This window comes from Hyperolius riggenbachi, chromosome 3, assembly GCF_040937935.1.
Source record: "Hyperolius riggenbachi isolate aHypRig1 chromosome 3, aHypRig1.pri, whole genome shotgun sequence".
Taxonomy (NCBI): domain Eukaryota; kingdom Metazoa; phylum Chordata; class Amphibia; order Anura; family Hyperoliidae; genus Hyperolius; species Hyperolius riggenbachi.
The window spans coordinates 343,680,231-343,699,324 of record NC_090648.1 but is presented as its reverse complement, the minus strand read 5'-3'; the positions used below and the strand labels follow the sequence as shown (position 1 = coordinate 343,699,324).

The following is a 19,094-nucleotide window of genomic DNA, read 5'->3' as shown; positions in this document are numbered from 1 at the left end:
ATCAATTCGCCAGTGCATTATTTACATCTATTTACATCTGTTCTTCCCTGTAATAACCCACTGATCACCTGTCAATCACCCATCAATCACCCCCTGTCACTGCCACCCATCAATCAGCCCCTGTCACTGCCACGCATCAATCAGCCCCTAACCTGCCCCTTGCAGGCAATCTGATCCCCCACCCACACCATCAGATCGCCTGCAGACCCACCGTCAGATCACCTCCCAAGTGCATTGTTTACTTCTGTTCTCTCCTCTAAACACCCACTAATTACCCATCAATCACCCCCTGTCACCACCTGTCACTGCTACCCATCAGATTAGACCCTAATCTCCCCCTTGCGGGCACCCAATCACCCGCCCACACGCTCAGATTGCCCTCAGACCCCCCCCCCCTTATCAATTCGCCAGTGCATTATTTACATCTATTTACATCTGTTCTTCCCTGTAATAACCCACTGATCACCTGTCAATCACCCATCAATCACCCCCTGCCACTGCCACCCATCAATCAGCCCCTAACCTGCCCCTTGCGGGCAATCTGATCACCCACCCACACCATCAGATCGCCTGCAGACCCACCGTTAGATCACCTCCCAAGTGCATTGTTTACATGTGTTCTCTCCTCTAAATACCCACTAATTACCCATCAATCACCCCCTGTCGCCGCTACCCATCAGATTAGACCCCTGTCTGCCCCTAGGGCACCCAATCACCCGCCCACACCCTCAGAATGCCCTCCGACCCCAGCCCTGATCACCTCGCCAGTGCATTGCTTGCATCTATTCCCCCCTCTAATCGCACCTTGAGACACTCATCAATCACCTCCTGTCACCCCCTAGCACACCTACCCATCAGATCAGGCCCTAATTTGCCCTGTGTGGGCTCCTGATCACTCGGCCAAACCCTCATATCCCCCTCAGACCCCCTTCCGATCACCTCCCCAGTGCATTGATTGCATCTATTTTCTCCTCCAAACACCCCCTGAGACACCCATCAATCACCTCCTGTCACCCCCCTAGCACTCCTATCCATCAGATCAGGCTCAATACAACCTGTCATCTAAAAGGCCACCCTGCTTATGACCGGTTCCACAAAATTCGCCCCCTCATAGACCACCTGTCATCAAAATTTGCAGATGCTTATACCCCTGAACAGTCATTTTGAGACATTTGGTTTCCAGACTACTCACGGTTTTGGGCCCGTAAAATGCCAGGGCAGTATAGGAACCCCACAAGTGACCCCATTTTAGAAAAGACACCCCAAGGTATTGTGTTAGGTGTATGACGAGTTCATAGAAGAATTTATTTTTTCTTAAAAGTTAGCGGAAATGGATTTTTATTGTTTTTTTCACAAAGTGTCATTTTTCACTAACTCGTGACAAAAAATAAATTCTTCTATGAACTCACCATACACCTAACGGAATACCTTGGGGTGTCTTCTTTCTAAAATGGGGTCACTTGTGGGGTTCCTATACTGCCCTGGTATTTTAGGGGCCCTAAACCGTGAGGAGTAGTCTAGAAAACAAATGCCTCAAAATGACCTGTGAATAGGACGTTGGGCCCCTTAGCGCACCTAAGCTGCAAAAAAGTGTCACACATGTCGTATCGCCGTACTCAGGAGAAGTAGTATAATGTGTTTTGGGGTGTATCTTTACACATACCCATGCTGGGTGGTAGAAATATCTCTGTAAATGGACAATTGTGTGTAAAAGAAATCAAAAATTTGTCATTTACAGAGATATTTCTCCCACCCAGCATGGGTATATGTAAAAATACACCACAAAACACATTATACTACTTCTTCTGAGAACGGCAGTACCACATGTAGAGGCTCCCTTAGCTTACTATTTCAATTGGCCTGGCACTGCTATTGGCCTGAGGAAGTGGGCTCAGACCCGTGAAACGCGTTGCCTGTGCTACCAATAAAATCTTTTGTCCCTACAAAGATTTGTCATCCCTGAGGTAAGCAACCTCAAACCTTTATCGGTTTTAAAACTGCTTTTAAACGCTTTTATATACCACCAGGGCGCCTATTTTAACCATTTAGTGCATCCCCAACCCCCATACGATACCCGTGTGAGGGGTGAAGGCAGAACATTTGTGGTTTACACCACGGTGGACATCTGCCTCCCTTCTTTTTTCCAAGGAGAGCGACCGCATCCAGGTCCTTAGTGACCTCCCTGAGTGGAGTCGGGTTAATTGTCTCCACCTGCTTCCTGTGGTCGGTTGCCCCTCTGCAACCCACTCTTGTGAGTAGATTCCTATCTTCTACATTGGCAATTTTGACTAAACATATTACACTATTGGGCTCCCGTGTTTTTTGTTTCCTGTGTCTTTTCCCCAGAAGGTGTCCTGACACCAATCATCCACTACTATTCCGTTAGGAGTATGGTGAGTTCATAGAAGATTTTATTTTTTGTCACAAGTTAGCGGAAAATGACACTTTGTGAAAAAAAAACAATTAAAATCAATTTCCGCTTACTTGTGACAAAAAATAAAATCTTCTATGAACTCACCATACACCTAACGGAATACCTTGGGGTGTCTTCTTTCTAAAATGGGGTCATTTGTGGGGTTCCTATACTGCCCTGGCATTTTAGGGGCCCTAAACCGTGAGGAGTAGTCTTGAAACCAAATGTCGCAAAATGACCTGTGAAATCCTAAAGGTACTCATTGGACTTTGGGTCCCTTAGCGCAGTTAGGGTGCAAAAAAGTGCCACACATGTGGTATCACCGTACTCAGGAGAAGTAGTATAATGTGTTTTGAGGTGTATTTTTACACATACCCATGCTGAGTGGGAGAAATATCTCTGTAAATGGACAATTGTGTATAAAAAAATCAAAAAATTTTCATTTACAGAGATATTTCTCCCACCCGGCATGGGTATGTGTAAAAATACACCCCAAAACGCATCATACTACTTCTCCTGAGTACGGCAATACCACATTTTTGGCACTTTTTTGCAGCCTAACTGCACTAAGGGGCCCAAAGTCTAATGAGCACCTTTAGTCTTTACAGGGGTGCTTACAATTAGGCACCCCCCAAAATGCCAGGACAGTAAACACACCCCACAAATGACCCCATTTTGGAAAGTAGACACTTCAAGGTATTCAGAGAGGAGCATAGTGAGTCCATGGCAGATTTCATTTTTTTTGTCGCAAGTTAGAAGAAATGGAAACTTTTTTTTTTCTTTTGTCACAAAGTGTCATTTTCCGCTAACTTGTGACAAAAAATAAAATCTTCTATAAACTCACCATGCCTCTCAGTGAATACTTTGGGATGTCTTCTTTCCAAAATGGGGTCATTTGGGGGTATTTATACTATTCTGGAATTTTAGCACCTCATGAAACATGACAGGTGGTCAGAAAAGTCAGAGATGCTTGAAAATGGGAAAATTCACTTTTGGCACCATAGTTTGTAAACGCTATAACTTTTACCCAAACCAATAAATATACACTGAATGGATTTTTTTTTTATCAAAGACATGTAGCACAATAAATTTGTACAAAAATGTATACAGAAATTTTACTTTATTTGAAAAATGTCAGCACAGAAATTTTAAAAAATCATTTTTTTGACAAAATTCATGTCTTTTTTGATGAATATAATAAAAACTAAAACTCGCAGCTGCAATCAAATAGCACCAAAAGAAAGCTGTATTAGTGACAGAAAAAGGAAATAAAATTCATTTAGGTGGAAGGTTGTATGACCGAGCAATAAACCGTGAAAGCTGCAGTGGTCTGAATGGAGAAAAAGGCTCTGGTCCTTAACCTCCTCGGCGTTCTATTGAGATCGCCAGGGAGGCTGCGGGAGGGTTTTTTTTTAATTAAAAAAAAACTATTTCATGCAGCCAACTGAAAGTTGGCTGCATGAAAGCCCACTAGAGGGCGCTCCGGAGGCGTTCTTCCGATCGCCTCCGGCGCCCATAATAAACAAGGAAGGCCGCAATGAGCGGCCTTCCTTGTTTTGCTTAGATCGTCGCCATGGCGACGAGCGGAGTGACGTCATGGACGTCAGCCGACGTCCTGACGTCAGCCGCCTCCGATCCAGCCCTTAGCGCTGGCCGGAACTTTTTGTTCCGGCTGCGCAGGGCTCAGGCGGCTAGGGGGGCCCTCTTTCGCCGCTGCTCGCGGCGAATCGCCGCAGAGCGGCGGCGATCAGGCAGCACACGCGGCTGGCAAAGTGCCGGCTGCGTGTGCTGCACTTTATTTGATAAAAATCGGCCCAGCAGGGCCTGAGCGGCAGCCTCCGGCGGTGATGGACGAGCTGAGCTCGTCCATACCGCTCAGGAGGTTAAGGGGCGAAAAGACTGTGGTCCTCAAGTGGTTAAGTAAAAAATGTATAAAGATTTTGCTTGTCTTGCAAAGTACTCTTAAACCAAGTTACTTGCAAGCCAAGGTTTTACTGTATATACATTTACCTATTACAATCAAATTATCTGGGACTATTAATAATTAAGATATTTATTGGGATTATCCTTCATGCAAAACAAAGTCCTCATAAATTACATAAGGTTAATGTGCGGTGATCTATCACTGCACATAGACATCCTTCCTTTTTAGTGAAAATTAACCATTACAGCAAGCTAATGGCTTGTACTGTACATGTAACAAAATGAGGAGGAGAAACTGAACATAATATGAGAAAAAAAATCTAAATTAAATCTATATATAAAAGCAATCATGATGAAGGCTGCTGAGCCTAAGTTCAGTTTAACCCTCCTGGCGGTTTGCAAAAATCCGCCAGGGGGCAGCAAATGCGTTTAAAAAAAAAATTTTTTGTCATGTAGCGAGACGAGGTCTCGCTACATGATAGCCGCTGCTCAGCGGCATCCCCCCAGCCCCTCCGATCGCCTCCGGCGATCGGAGATCAGGAGATCCCGCTCAAAGAACGGGATCTCGTGGAGGGCTTCCCCTGTCGCCATGGCGACGGGGCGGGATGACGTCACCGACGTCATCGACGTCGTGACGTCAAGGGGGACTCCGATCCACCCCACAGCGCTGCCTGGCACTGGTGGGCCAGGCAGCGCACGGGGTCTGGGGGGCGGCTGCGGCGCGACGGTTAGCGGCGGATCGGCGGGTAGCGGCGGCGATCGGGCACTGCACGCAGCTAGCAAAGTGCTAGCTGCGTGCAGCAAAAAAAAAATTATGCAAATCGGCCCAGCGGGGCCTGAGCGGTGCCTCCCGGAGGTTAAAATGTGTATATATATATATATATATATATATATATATATATACACATTTAATAACTCTATATTTAAATTAATTATGTATTAAAACATTCTATACAAATGGTGGATGTTTCAAGTGGAAGAACTTCAAAGGTGGGCCCCCAGTCTGAAAGAAAAAAGAGAAAAGAAAAACACCATGAATGCCTATGTATTGCAGTAGTTAAAGAGAGTCTGAAGCCCAAAAAAATACCTTTTTTGACTGGCCAGTCCTCTTCAGCAATAGGATTATAGCTGAAACAGTGCATTCCCACGGCAGAACAATCTATTTCTATTCCCGAAATCCCCGGGACAAAATTCGGGGCTCATTCCGGCTAGAGGCAGATCTTTGTGCAGTAGCTCTGCCTCTGCTCTCGTCAATCTCCGTCGATCTCCACCTCTCCCCGCCCCTCTCAGTCTTCTTTCACTGAGAGGGGCGGGGAGAGGCAGAGATCGGCGGAGATTGACGCGAGCAGAGGCAGAGCTACAGCGCAAAGCTCTGCCTGCCCTGGGGAGCAAAGTCCACAACCTGGAAAGTCATGGAATTTTACCTCGGGATTTTGGTGGTATAAATAGATTGTTCTGCCGTGGGAATGCAGTGTTTCAGCTATGATTTTATTGCTGAAGAGGACTGTCAAAAGAGGTATTCTTTTTGGCTTCAGACTCTCTTTAAAGCACTGAGATATTGATTATAGAGAGTGCTACTTACAAAGGTGGGTTTGCTGGATAGCATATGCCATATACAGCATGTGGAGAATTATGTCTCTATGCAGATTCAATCAGGAATCATCCTCAGAGCATTGTCAGTTGCTCTCCAGAAAAAGTAAAGCAAAAATCAAGGCCACTGGATCTAAATTCCGGGGGGGACCCCTAATTATACGGGGAGACTAAGATGAGTGGGAGGATGCACTCCAGGGATGTAAATGTTAAATGGATAAAATAAACAATCTTACTGTAGAACAAGGAATAAGAGATACAAATAGTTATTGGACACAAAGATGATTCGTTTTGCGGGTCCTACTCACTTCCTCATGTCAAAAGTATAATGTCTTTGCAGACAATTTTCAAGAGTTGGAGCGCCTGTTTAAGAAAATCATCTGCAACGACACTATTCTTTACAAAGGTTACAGCTTTGCCAAAGGAAAAAAAATAACTTTATAGATACTTGTGTCCTCCTCAACAATCTTCAGCTGCCTACTCAGCTCCCCTCTCCAGTCAGACTGAAGCTATTCCTCCCCACCAGAGACTGGTGACTGGCCATGGTAGGCTATGAATCAGAAAGGAGGTGTGATCTCCACCAATAGAACAGACATGCCCCGTTCTTCAAACCTAGGTAATTAAAGGGGAATATTTCAGCCTGACTGGGAGTGAGCAGGAAGTAGCAGGTCGCTGGGGATCTATAAACTGGTAGAGTAGGTGTTTTTTTTTCTTTTCTTTTTTTTTAACTCGCTAAAAGTGTTTGTTTAAAAAAAAAAATCATACATAATGAAAGTTTAAGTGAATGGAACACTTCTACAATGATTATTGTTAAATTACTTTGTTAGACATACAGTATATGATTTCTTCTGCATCGTTATTTTTCAGGAAATACACAGCCACATTAACTTTCTGTCAAATATTTTCAGGGCGTGACATACCCAGCATGCCACGGCTTGTGGAGCAAGTGGGCGCCCCCACTAGAGAGAAGCAGACTAGTAACCACTTCTTTCTGTGGTAATTCAGCTCTATAAATCCTTTACCTTATCATTGTGAAAGTCATTGTCTACTGTATGTCTCATTTCTATTACCTGGATGCTTGTTCTTTTGCAAAACGCTGCTGAGGAATACTGTTGTCACATACTGTATACTCCTTTTGTTTTGCAAAGGGCAGACTGCATATGAGCAGTGGAAGGTAGCTTCCAATGTCTCATAGAAAATTAACCGATAAGCTGGTAAAGTACAGAGAACTTTCAGTTCAAGTACAGAGTATGAAACACATATAGGACTGGGGTCTGAGGTAAGAAAGGTGTGAATTATAAAGAGGATGAAGGAATAATACATGTAGGTCACACAGAGGACTCTGCTATGGAATGGACTGAGTGGCAATGACACATGAGTACAGAAAAGTATGAGGTATAATGAGCTGGGAGGTTCAAAGAATATAGAGGTATTATGAGGTATGATATTTAGTAAATACTGGGGTAAAAATGAAGACTGAGGTACATAGAGGACTAAGGTAGAATGAAGAATGAAGCACAAAGATGACTAAGGAATATTAAACATGTACAGCATAGAGAGGACTGAGAGATGAGGCACGAGGACCAGATGGGAATGAGGTATACGCTATACGTGTTTGAAATTTAAAGAAGACTGGGATCTTATGAGGTATGAGTCAGAGAAGAATAATGTATAATTAAGTGAGAGGTATAATAAGGCATGATGCACAAAAGAGGACTCATGTACAGGGTGGGCTATTTATATGGATACACCTAATATGGCCATTTATATGGATACACCATTTTATGTGAATGGTGAAATTAACAAACAAAACCACCGCTATTGGTCTGACACTAACCCACATTGGATAGATCCCTCCAAGACTGTTGGAACAAAAACATTGACGGTATGGTGTGGTATATGGGGTGTATCCATAGATAAGGTGTATCCATATAAATGGCCCACCCTGTATAATGACAAATGGAGCAAACAGAATAGGTGCAATGAGGTATAAAATACAGAGGGGACATAGAGCTTGATTAAAGGAATTCTATCAAAGATTACATTTTTGAGGAAACATCTTTAATCAATGTAAAATAAATGTAAATAAAGAAATCAGCATATATTTTTTCTGTGCTGTCATTTTTTTTCAACATGTGTGTGTAACAGTGTGCCCTGAGGACACACTGACGGCGACGGGGTACTGGAACAGTCCATGGTGACAGGTGACGCCAGGTGTATAACAGCATTGCAGGCTATTCCCTGGCTCCCCCACCCGTGGCCGCCGCAGTAACAGGCCATCCGTTCTGCTAAGTTATACCCGCACAATATTATTATGAGGTCGCACTTCCATATGCACACAGTGTCCCGGCGAGTCAGTGGATGATGTTTGCTATCGAGGCAAAGGAGGGCGGAAGTGTTCCGTTCTGACAGAGCGCTGTATTATGTCGCCGGGACACTGTGTGAGGGACCACCAGGGCAGGCTGCAGCCACCCTATCTTGCACCCAATCACACTGATCCCCCCCCCCTTGCCTCTGATCGCCCACAGCACCCCTCAGACCCCCTCCCTGCCCACCCCCAGACCCATGTTTACACCCAATCACCCCCCTAATCACCCATCAATCACCTCCTGTCACTATCTGTCAGCGCTATTTTTTTTATTAGGTCCCTAACTGCACCCTGGGGGCTCCTGATCACCCCCCCCCACACATCCTCAGATCCTCCCCAGACCTCCCCCCCCTGTGTACTGTATACATCTATTCTCCCCACCAATCACCTGTCAATCAACCGTCAATTACCTGTCAATCACCCGTCAATCACCCCCTGTCACTAATACTCCCCCCTGGGGGCTCCTGATCACCCCCCCACACTCTCAGATCCTCCCCAGACCCCCTCCCTGTGTACTGTATACATCTATTCTCCCCATTAATCACCTGTCAATCATCCATCAATCACCCCCTGTCACTAACACTGCCCCCTGGGGGCTCCTGATCACCCCCCCCCCACACTTTCAGATCCTCCGCAGACCCCCCCCAGACCCCCTCCCTGTGTACTGTATACATCTATTCTCCCCACTAATCACCAGTCAATCACCCCCTGTCACTAATACTGATCACCCCCCACACTCTCAGATCCTCCCCAGACACCCCCCCCCTGTGTACTGTATCCATCTATTCTCTCCACTAATCACCTGTCAATCACCCATCAATCACCTGTCAATCACCCATCAATCACCCCCTGTCACTAACACTGCCCCCTGGGGGCTTCTGATCACCCCCCCACACTTTTAGATCCTCCGAAGACCCCCCCCCCCCCCTGTGTACTGTATACATCTATTCTTCCCTCTAATCACCCGTCAATCACCAGTCAATCACCAGTCAATCACCCATCAATCACCCCCTGTCACTAACACTGCCCCCGGGGGCTCCTGATCACCCCCCCACACTCTCAGATCCTCCCCAGACCCCCCCCCCCCCCGTGTACTGTATACATCTATTCTCCCCACTAATCACCTGTCAATCACCTGTCAATCACCCATCAATCACCCCCTGTCACTAACACTGCCCCCGGGGGCTCCTGATCACCCCCCCACACTCTCAGATCCTCTGCAGACCCCCCCCCCCCTTCGCGTGTACTGTATACATCTATTCTCCCCACTAATCACCTGTCAATCACCCGCCAATCACCCCCTGTCACTAACACTGCCCCCTGGGGGCTCCTGATCACCCCCCCCACACTCTCAGATCCTCCGCAGACCCCCCCCTTCGCGTGTACTGTATACATCTATTCTCCCCACTAATCACCTGTCAATCACCCGCCAATCACCCCCTGTCACTAACACTGCCCCCTGGGGGCTCCTGATCACTCCCCCCCCCACACTCTCAGATCCTCCGCAGACCCCCCCTGTGTACTGTATACATCTATTCTCCCCACTAATCACCTGTCAATCACCCGTCAATCACCCATCAATCACCCCCTGTCACTAACACTGCCCCCGGGGGCTCCTGATCACCCCCCCCCCCCACACTCTCAGATACTCCCCAGACCCCCCCCCCCCCCGTGTACTGTATACATCTATCCTCCCCTGTAATCACCCGTCAATCACCCATCAATCACCCCCTGTCACTGCTACCCATCAGATCAGACCCCTATCTGCCCCTAGGACACCCAATCACCCGCCCACACCCTCAGAACGCACTCAGACCCCAGCCCTGATCACCTCGCCAGTGCATTGCTTGCATCTATTCCCCCTTCTAATCACACCTTGAGACACCCATCAATCACCTCCTGTCACCCCCTGTCACCCCCTAGCACACCTACCCATCAGATCAGGCCCTAATTTGCCCCGTGTGGGCTCCTGCTCACTCGGCCAAACCCTCAGATCCCCCTCAGACCCCCTTCCGATCACCTCCCCAGTGCACTGATTGCATTTATTTTCCCCTCTAATCACCCCCTGAGACACCCATCAATCACCTCCTGTCATTCCCCCAGCACTCCTATCCATCAGATCATGCCCAATACAATCTGTCATCTAAGAGGCCACCCTGCTTATGACTGGTTCCACAAAATTCGCCCCCTCATAGTCCACCTGTCATCAAAATTTGCAGATGCTTATACCCCTGAACAGTCATTTTGAGGCATTTGGTTTCCATAATACTCCTCACGGTTTTGGGCCCCTAAAATGCCAGGGCAGTATAGGAACCCCACAAGTGACCCCATTTTAGAAAAAAAAAACACCCTAAGGTATTCCATTAGGTGTATGACGAGTTCATAGAAGATTTTACTTTTTGTCAAAAGTTAGCAGAAATTGATTTTTATTGTTTTTTTCACAAAGTGTCACTTTTCACTAACTTGTGACAAAAAATAAAATCTTCTATGAACTCACCATACACCTAACGGAATATCTTGGGGTGTCTTCTTTCTAAAATGGGGTCACTTGTGGGGTTCCTATACTGCCCTGGCATTTTAGGGGCCCTAAACCGTGAGGAGTAGTCTAGATACCAAATGCCTCAAAATGACCTGTGAATAGGACGTTGGGCCCCTTAGCGCACCTAGGCTGCAAAAAAGTGTCACACATGTGGTATCGCCGTACTCAGGAGAAGTAGTATAATGTGTTTTGGGGTGTATTTTTACACATACTCATGCTGGGTGGGAGAAATATCTCTGTAATTGACAATTTTTTTGATTATCTTTTACACACAATTGTCCATTTACAGAGATATTTCTTCCACCCAGCATGGGTATGTGTAAAAATACACTCCAAAACACACTATACTACTTCTCCTGAGTACGGCAATACCACATGTGTGACACTTTTTTGCAGCCTAGGTGCGCTAAGGGGCCCAACGTCCTATTCACAGGTCATTTTGAGGCATTTGGTATCTAGACTACTCATCGCGGTTTAGGGCCCCTAAAATGCCAGGGCAGTATAGGAACCCCACAAGTGACCCCATTTTAGAAAGAAGACACCCCAAGGTATTCCGTTAGTAGTATGGCGATTTCATAGAAGTTTTTATTTTATTGTCACAAGTTAGTGGAAAATGACACTTTGTGAAAAAAAAAATCAATTTCCGCTAACTTGTGACAAAAAGTAAAATCTTCTATGAACTCACCATACTACTAACGGAATACCTTGGGGTGTCTTCTTTCTAAAATGGGGTCACTTGTGGGGTTCCTATACTGCCCTGGCATTTTAGGGGCCCTAAACCGTGAGGAGTAGTCTAGAAACCAAAAGCCTCAAAATGACCTGTGAAATCCTAAAGGTACTCATAGGAAGTTGGGCCCCTTAGCGCAGTTAGGGTGCAAAAAAGTGCCACACATGTGGTATCGCCGTACTCAGGAAAAGTAATATAATGTGTTTTGTGGTGTATTTTTACTCATACCCATGCTGGGTGGGAGAAATATCTCTGTAAATAGACAATTGTGTGTAAAAAAAAAATAAAATTGTCATTTACAGAGATATTTCTCCCACCCAGCATGGGTATGTGTAAAAATACACCACAAAACACATTATACTACTTCTCCTGAGTACGGGGATACCATGTGTGGCACTTTTTTGCACCCTAAGGGCGCTAAGAGGCCCAAAGTCCACTGAGTACCTTTAGGATTTCACAGGTCATTTTGCGACATTTGGTTTCAAGACTACTCCTCACAGTTTAGGGTTTCTAAAATGTCAGGGCAGTATAGGAACCCCACAAATGACCCCATTTTAGAAAGAAGACACCCAAAGGTATTCCGTTAGGAGTATGGTGAGTTCATAGAAGATTTTATTTTTTTGTCACAAGTTAGCGGAAAACGACACTTTGTCAAAAAAAAAAAAACCAATTAAAATCAATTTCTGCTAACTTGTGACAAAAAATAAAATCTTCTATGAACTTACCATACTCCTAACGGAATACCTTGGGGTGTCTTCTTTCTAAAATAGGGTCATTAGTGGGGTTCCTATACTGCCCTGGCATTTTACGGGCCCTAAACCATGAGGAGTAGTCTTGAAACCAAATGTCGCAAAATGACCTGACCTGTGAAATCCTAAAGGTACTCATTGGACTTTGGGACCCTTAGCGCAGTTAGGGTGCAAAAAAGTGCCACACATGTGGTATCGCCGTACTCAGGAGAAGTAGTATAATGTGTTTTGGGGTGTATTTTTACACATACCCATGCTGGGTGGGAGAAATATCTCTGTAAATGGACAATTGTGTGTAAAAGAAATAAAAAAATTGTCATTTACAGAGATATTTCTCCCACCCAGCATAGGTATGTGTAAAAATACACCCCAAAACACATTATACTACTTCTCCTAAGTACGGCAATACCATATGTGTGGCACTTTTTTGCAGCCTAACTGCGCTAAGGGGCCCAAAGTCCAATGAGCACCTTTAGTCTTTACAGGGGTGCTTACAATTAGGCACCCCCCAAAATGCCAGGACAGTAAACCCACTCCACAAATGACCCCATTTTGGAAAGTAGACACTTCAAGGTATTCAGAGAGGGGCATGGTGAGTCCATGGCAGATTTTCATTTTTTTTTTTTGTCACAAGTTAGCAGAAATGGAAACTTTTTTTTTTTGTCTCAAAGTGTCATTTTCCGCTAACTTGTGACAAAAAATAAAATCTTCTATGAACTCACCATGCCTCTCAGTGAATACTTTGGGATGTCTTCTTTCCAAAATGGGGTCATTTGGGGGGTATTTATACTATCCTGGAATTTTAGCACCTCATGAAACATGACAGGTGGTCAGAATAGTCAGAGATGCTTCTAAATGGGAAAATTCACTTTTTGCACCATAGTTGTAAACGTTATAACTTTTACCCAAACCAATAAATATACACTGAATTGGTTTTTTTTCATCAAAGACATGTAGCACAATAAATTTGGACAAAAATGTATACAGAAGTTTTACTTTATTTGAAAAATGTCAGCACAGAAAGTAAAAAAAATCATTTTTTTGACAAAATTCATGTCTTTTTTGATGAATATAATAAAAACTAAAAATCGCAGCAGCAATCAAATAGCACCAAAAGAAAGCTGTATTAGTGACAAGAAAAGGAGGGAAAATTCATTTAGATAGTAGGTTGTATGACCAAGCAATAAACCATGAAAGCTGCACTGGTCTGAATGGAAAAAAAGTCTCTAGTCCTTAAGGGGCGAAAAGACTGTGGTCCTCAAGTGGTTAAGGGTCATGCACCATCATAGCGAATTAAGTGTTAGGCACTACAAGGGGAAGGTTCTGTGTGAGAGTAGAGAAAAGTTAGGTAATGGTTTATGAGGAGCGCCTGCTATTTGCAGCCAGTTCACGTAGCGCACAGGACTCCGGAAACCACCTGCACCCTTTTCAACAGCTCTGCTGCATGTAGCTGCTATCAGCAATGGCTCGAGAGTGAGGCACCAAAGTTTTGTAGCACAGTGAGCAGTACAGAACTTTTTCTTCTGGAAAGGTGATATTAGATCGGATCTTTGCTGCTGAGACAGAGATGGGCACTATGGCAAGATGGCAAATCAACAATCCCAAGCTGTGATGCATAGCATATGCCCCTATTACTTAATACATAACATAATATTTTTCAGAAATAGTGGTAAAATAACTTTTTTAACTGGTTGCTGTGTTTTCTAAGACTGGAGGAGGGGCGTCATGTTTCAGGTTAAAGAAACAGCTCCTCTGTAACTTCTTTGCCCTGTGAGGGATAGTGTGTCTTGGTGCGGCCTGTCTCCTAAAATCGGGGACTGAATAGAATAGAGGCTTAGGGGTGTTTGTCAAGAACCGGCCCGCGGCACGCCTGCGTATACGGTTCCCGACTGCGGGTTTGACCAGATTAAGCGGGGAACAGCCTTATTTAAGCTACAAACAAGGCTGGAACCCCTCAAAACACCTCTCACTGCCACCACTAGCGTTGCTAGACACTTCCACTCTGCTGTCGAGTCCTCAGCGCGCACTCCGCGTTTTCGTATTTGGGTCAGCTTTGCGCTTAGGCCAAATACGGGAACGCCACGCACCCACACACACACACAGTTGCAATCTTACACTGTCGTGAAGCAAAGACCCACTGACAGTCGTTCCGAACGATACTGTTAGCTACTCGCACTGGCGTTGTTCGTACGTTGGGTCAGCTGCGCGCTTAGGCCAACGTATGACAAACGCCCCCACACACAATGCAATTACAATTTCCTACGGTAGTGTTGCTCAAGCGTACAATTAGGCATGAACTTATACACGGTTACACTTCAGTCTCTTCTAGGCTATGAGTGTTAGTTTAGTACGGCAGAAGTCAAACTTATTAAATAATAATTTAATATTCCAGAAAAAACATAGAACAGTGCAGAACTGAATATATACAAAAAGATTACAAAAAACAAAGTAAAAATAGTTACAAGATAAAAGTTACAAAGATAACACACAAAGCGATTTTGCTTACCAAAATAAACGGGAAATAAACGTGCCAGCGTATCGATCTGGTGTTGTTGCGGGGGGTTCGCACTTCTGGTCAGGAACCAGGTTAGTTCTAGCTGTGTGAGCTACCTCCAAGAACTACAAGTTGTGGCTATCCTAGCTGCGGTTTTATACTATGAAATACGCCTGGAGGCTGTAAGCGTGTGTGGACGGGAGGAAGCTAGATTTAATTACATCCTCAGTCATAATTGGATCTCCAGATATCTAACATCCACCTGCGAAAAATGTACAATAGCCCACATACATGAAAAGATTTCCCTAGTCCACGTTACAGGTGACAACCCCATTGTTGACAGTACTTCCTAGCTGATCAAAGATAAGGAGGTTGCACCTCCACCAATAATTCAATTTCCTCACAATGAAATAGTGTTTAACACACATGCAAACTTTTGGTGAAGCTACTCTTCCTGACTTAGCCTACAGTTCTTCACTTCCTCAACAGAAGTGTAAATGTTACAAGTGTCAAGGACTTCAACACTTCACTTCTGCCATTGTCTTATTACCCCAAGCATTATTCACTGAAGTCCTCTTTAGATGCAAATGTAGGTCTTTGAAGTTACCTGACTATGTCCTGATTGGTATAATGGGACAATAGGGCTTCTAATTAGCTCCCTGCTCTCCTAGGAACTGAGGGTAATTGTATTCCACACTGTCACACAGACAAGTACAGCTTCCCCCAAAGCCAGATGATGACCCATACATACGCATCTGAAGTACAGTACATAGCAGTCAGACAGGCAAATGAAAATATTATCCTTACGTCATAAGCACCCCAGTATTTTCCTGACACGCCCCCCTCTTCCAAATGGCGCCGGCAGATGATTCTAACGAATCGTCCTGCCAAAGCCGACACTGACGGCCGGGCCTGGGGGGGGGTAATTCCTTAGCTCCAAGCTACAGGACTGGAACGCTAGGTCAGGTTGCTGCAATGTGTCATTGCCCCTGACAACCTGACGTAAGCAACCAGGGGAATGAGGGTCAGTGACAACCGTGAAGTCGCGACCATAGAGACAGTGCTGCAGCTGGGGGAGGGTTCCAACCGTCGCTACACGCACTTTCTCTATAGTGGCAGGAGCTATCTCTCGGTCCCTTTGGGGAACGATTCCCTGCCGGGCTGCCTCCTCCACTTCGGACAGCTCCGAGGGAATAACTTCCCAGAACCCTCTCAGCCCGCCCCTCCCAGCTGGTGACCTGCTGGCTAGCCCCCTGAGCTCTTCCAGGGTGCTGTCAAATCGAACAGCCCCAGAGAGCTCAGTGCTGCCTGTCACACATTCCAGGAAGGCTGCAGACGGAGAGGCTCCTGGGCCCTCAGGGCCAGGTTCCGAAATGGATGTGGCTGACCCAGCAACATTTGTCACTTCAGTGGACAGTCCCTCTGCTGTAGACCCGCTAGCGCTGCGGGTTACCACGGCAGCCGAGGGAGCGCCCACCTTACACATATCATGAACCACCTCACCTTTGGTCTTGAAACCATCTGAAGGGGAAGGATCTGGCCTGGTGCCATCTGCCCCTTCAGTGGACAGTCCACCTGCTGCAGCCCAGCGAGCGCCGCGGGTTCCTCCTGCAGCTGACGGAGTGTCCACATGACACACAGCATTACGTAGCACAACACACATGACATCAGCATTATCAGCCCTACATATATTGTCATTTGGGACATCACATAAAACATCAACATTATCTGTATCTTTACACACATTGCTACTCAGCACTTCACAAGTATCATCAACAGTTCTTGCCTCGATCGCCTCCATAGTCCGTGCGTCATAAATGACATTATCCATTTCTGCATTCTTTGTATCAACATGTCCCACTTCAGGCCTAGGCACTGGAGACTCACTAGGGCTGGCTCCTAGCACACAGTCCATAGCCCCTGGGGCCTCACCAGCACTCCCCATTTGCACAGCATTATCAGACAGTACCTTGCAAGAGTCCTGAACTTCTGCTGGGGATGCAGGCTCCACGGGGTTTGGAGTAGGCTCATACCGGGCCACTAACCGTCCCAGGTCAGTACCCAGCAACACGTTGGTGGGGATTTTGTCGGTTACCCCAACTTCTTTCAATCCGCTGCCGGCCCCCCAGTCCAGGTGGACCAAGGCGGTGGGTATGGCGGGGGTGACACCCCCAATTCCTCTGACAGCAATCATTTTCCCAGGTATGTACTGCTCTGGGTTCACAAGCTGGGGATGTATGAGAGTCACTTCTGCTCCAGTGTCTCTCAGCCCAGTGGCAACTGTACCCCCAACCGAGACAAGCTGCAGATTCTCTGCATAGCCAGTGGCATTCCTGGTAGCACACAATGCCGTTGGGACTTCACTGGCGTTTGAGGCCTCACTGGATTTTGGGGCCTCCCTCTTCCTCTCTGGGCAAGTCGTGCTGATATGACCCACCCTGTCACATACAAAGCATTTCCGAGTGTCAGTGGTTGGTTGCCTGACTCCAGGAGACAGCGGTGCTTGCCTCCTCTGGGTGCTGGGTGACACCGGTTTAGCCATCTGTTCTCCTCTCCAGCTGGGTGTAGTAGTCCTCCGGGACTCAGGTGCTCTATGGGCGGTGTAGGCATCGGCCATTTCCGCAGCCTCATCCACTGTCTTTGGTTCTCGATCCAGCACAAACAGCCGGACCTCAACAGGACAGGTGTGTAGGAACTGGTCTTTTATCATCAGCTCCTTCAGGGCATCCAAGGTTTCAACTGACAGTCCTTTTAGCCACTGCTGGAAGGCAGTGCGCAGGTTGCACGCGTGATCCAGGTAACTGTCATTAGGACCTCGCTGCACTGTCCTGAAACGTTTTCGATACACCTCTGGCGTGAGGTGGTATCGTGCAATGATGGCTTTCTTAATTGCCTCAAAGTCTGTTTCTTCCTCCTGGGGGAGACTCACAAACGCCTCCAGGGCCTTGCCTCTCAGCCCTGGGGTGAGGTATCTTGCCCACTGCTCACGGGGCACCCCATACTGCCGACAAGTCCTTTCATACCCCTGTAGGAAAGTGTCTATGTCAGAGTCCTTGTCCATAGCGGGGAACTTATCCAGGGGGATTCTGTGGACTCGCTCACCTTCGCGTTCTGCGGGTCCAGCAGATCGGTTCTGTTGCTGAAGTTTAGCCAGCTCCAGCTGGTGTTGCCGTTCAGCTCTTCCCTCCTCTGCTCGGAGTCTGTCCCTTTCGGCCTGGAGTCGCTGGGCAGCTTGTTCCCTCTGGGCTTGTCGTATTTCCCTCTCTGCTTGCCGATGTTCCAGAATCAGCTTTAGGCGCAGTTCGGGCTCAGCCGAACCTAGTAGCTGTAGGTCGGCTTCCAGAGATGTCATCTCCAAGTTCGGTGGATCTTCCAGGACATCGTCTCCACTCGCATTCTGTGGCAGGAGCGATTCCTCCTCTGTCGTGTCGTGAGCTGCATCCGCTGACGTTGAAGCACGGGCTTGCTCTGCCGCATCATGCTCCTCGAGCGCACGAACTAACTGCTCCTTAGTCTGGCCGCTCACCGTCTCGATGCCTTTGTGCTCACACAGGTTGAGTAGTATCTCCTTGTTTTGCCTTGCATAGCTGGATGCTTTCTGAGCCATCGTGTTGCAAAAAATAAAAAGAAAAAAGGGGGGAAGGGAAAGCAAACACCAAGTGTGTATCTTTGAACCAAAAAAAAAAGTATATAGATTCTGCACTGAGTAGACTTCTGTAGGCTAGTTGCTTCTAGCAAGCTTCCAGCCTTTAGTACTCAGAATAGCGAGCTAAACTGCGTACTAATGTACTAAACGATCCCACCACTGCCAGCCAATTATGTCAAGAACCGGCCCGCGGCACGCCTGCGTATACGGTTCCCGACTGCGGGTTTGACCAGATTAAGCGGGGAACAGCCTTATTTAAGCTACAAACAAGGCTGGAACTCCTCAAAACACCTCTCACTGCCACCACTAGCGTTGCTAGACACTTCCACTCTGCTGTCGAGTCCTCAGCGCGCACTCCGCGTTTTCGTATTTGGGTCAGCTTTGCGCTTAGGCCAAATACGGGAACGCCACGCACCCACACACACACACAGTTGCAATCTTACACTGTCGTGAAGCAAAGACCCACTAACAGTCGTTCCGAACGATACTGTTAGCTACTCGCACTGGCGTTGTTCGTACGTTGGGTCAGCTGCGCGCTTAGGCCAACGTATGACAAACGCCCCCACACACAATGCAATTACAATTTCCTACGGTAGTGTTGCTCAAGCGTACAATTAGGCATGAACTTATACACGGTTACACTTC

The 19,094-nt window shown here is 46.6% G+C and overlaps 1 protein-coding gene across 1 annotated transcript in view; it reads left to right on the top strand.

Annotated features, from left to right (window-relative positions):
• The window catches only part of SLC17A8 (solute carrier family 17 member 8), a 77,049-nt gene that overhangs the window by 32,014 nt on the left and 25,941 nt on the right, over window positions 1–19,094 (top strand). The window contains exon 5 of the mRNA XM_068272808.1: window positions 6,835–6,922. Within this exon, the coding sequence (XP_068128909.1) occupies window positions 6,835–6,922 (88 nt within the window). The remainder of the gene's footprint in view (window positions 1–6,834; window positions 6,923–19,094) is intronic.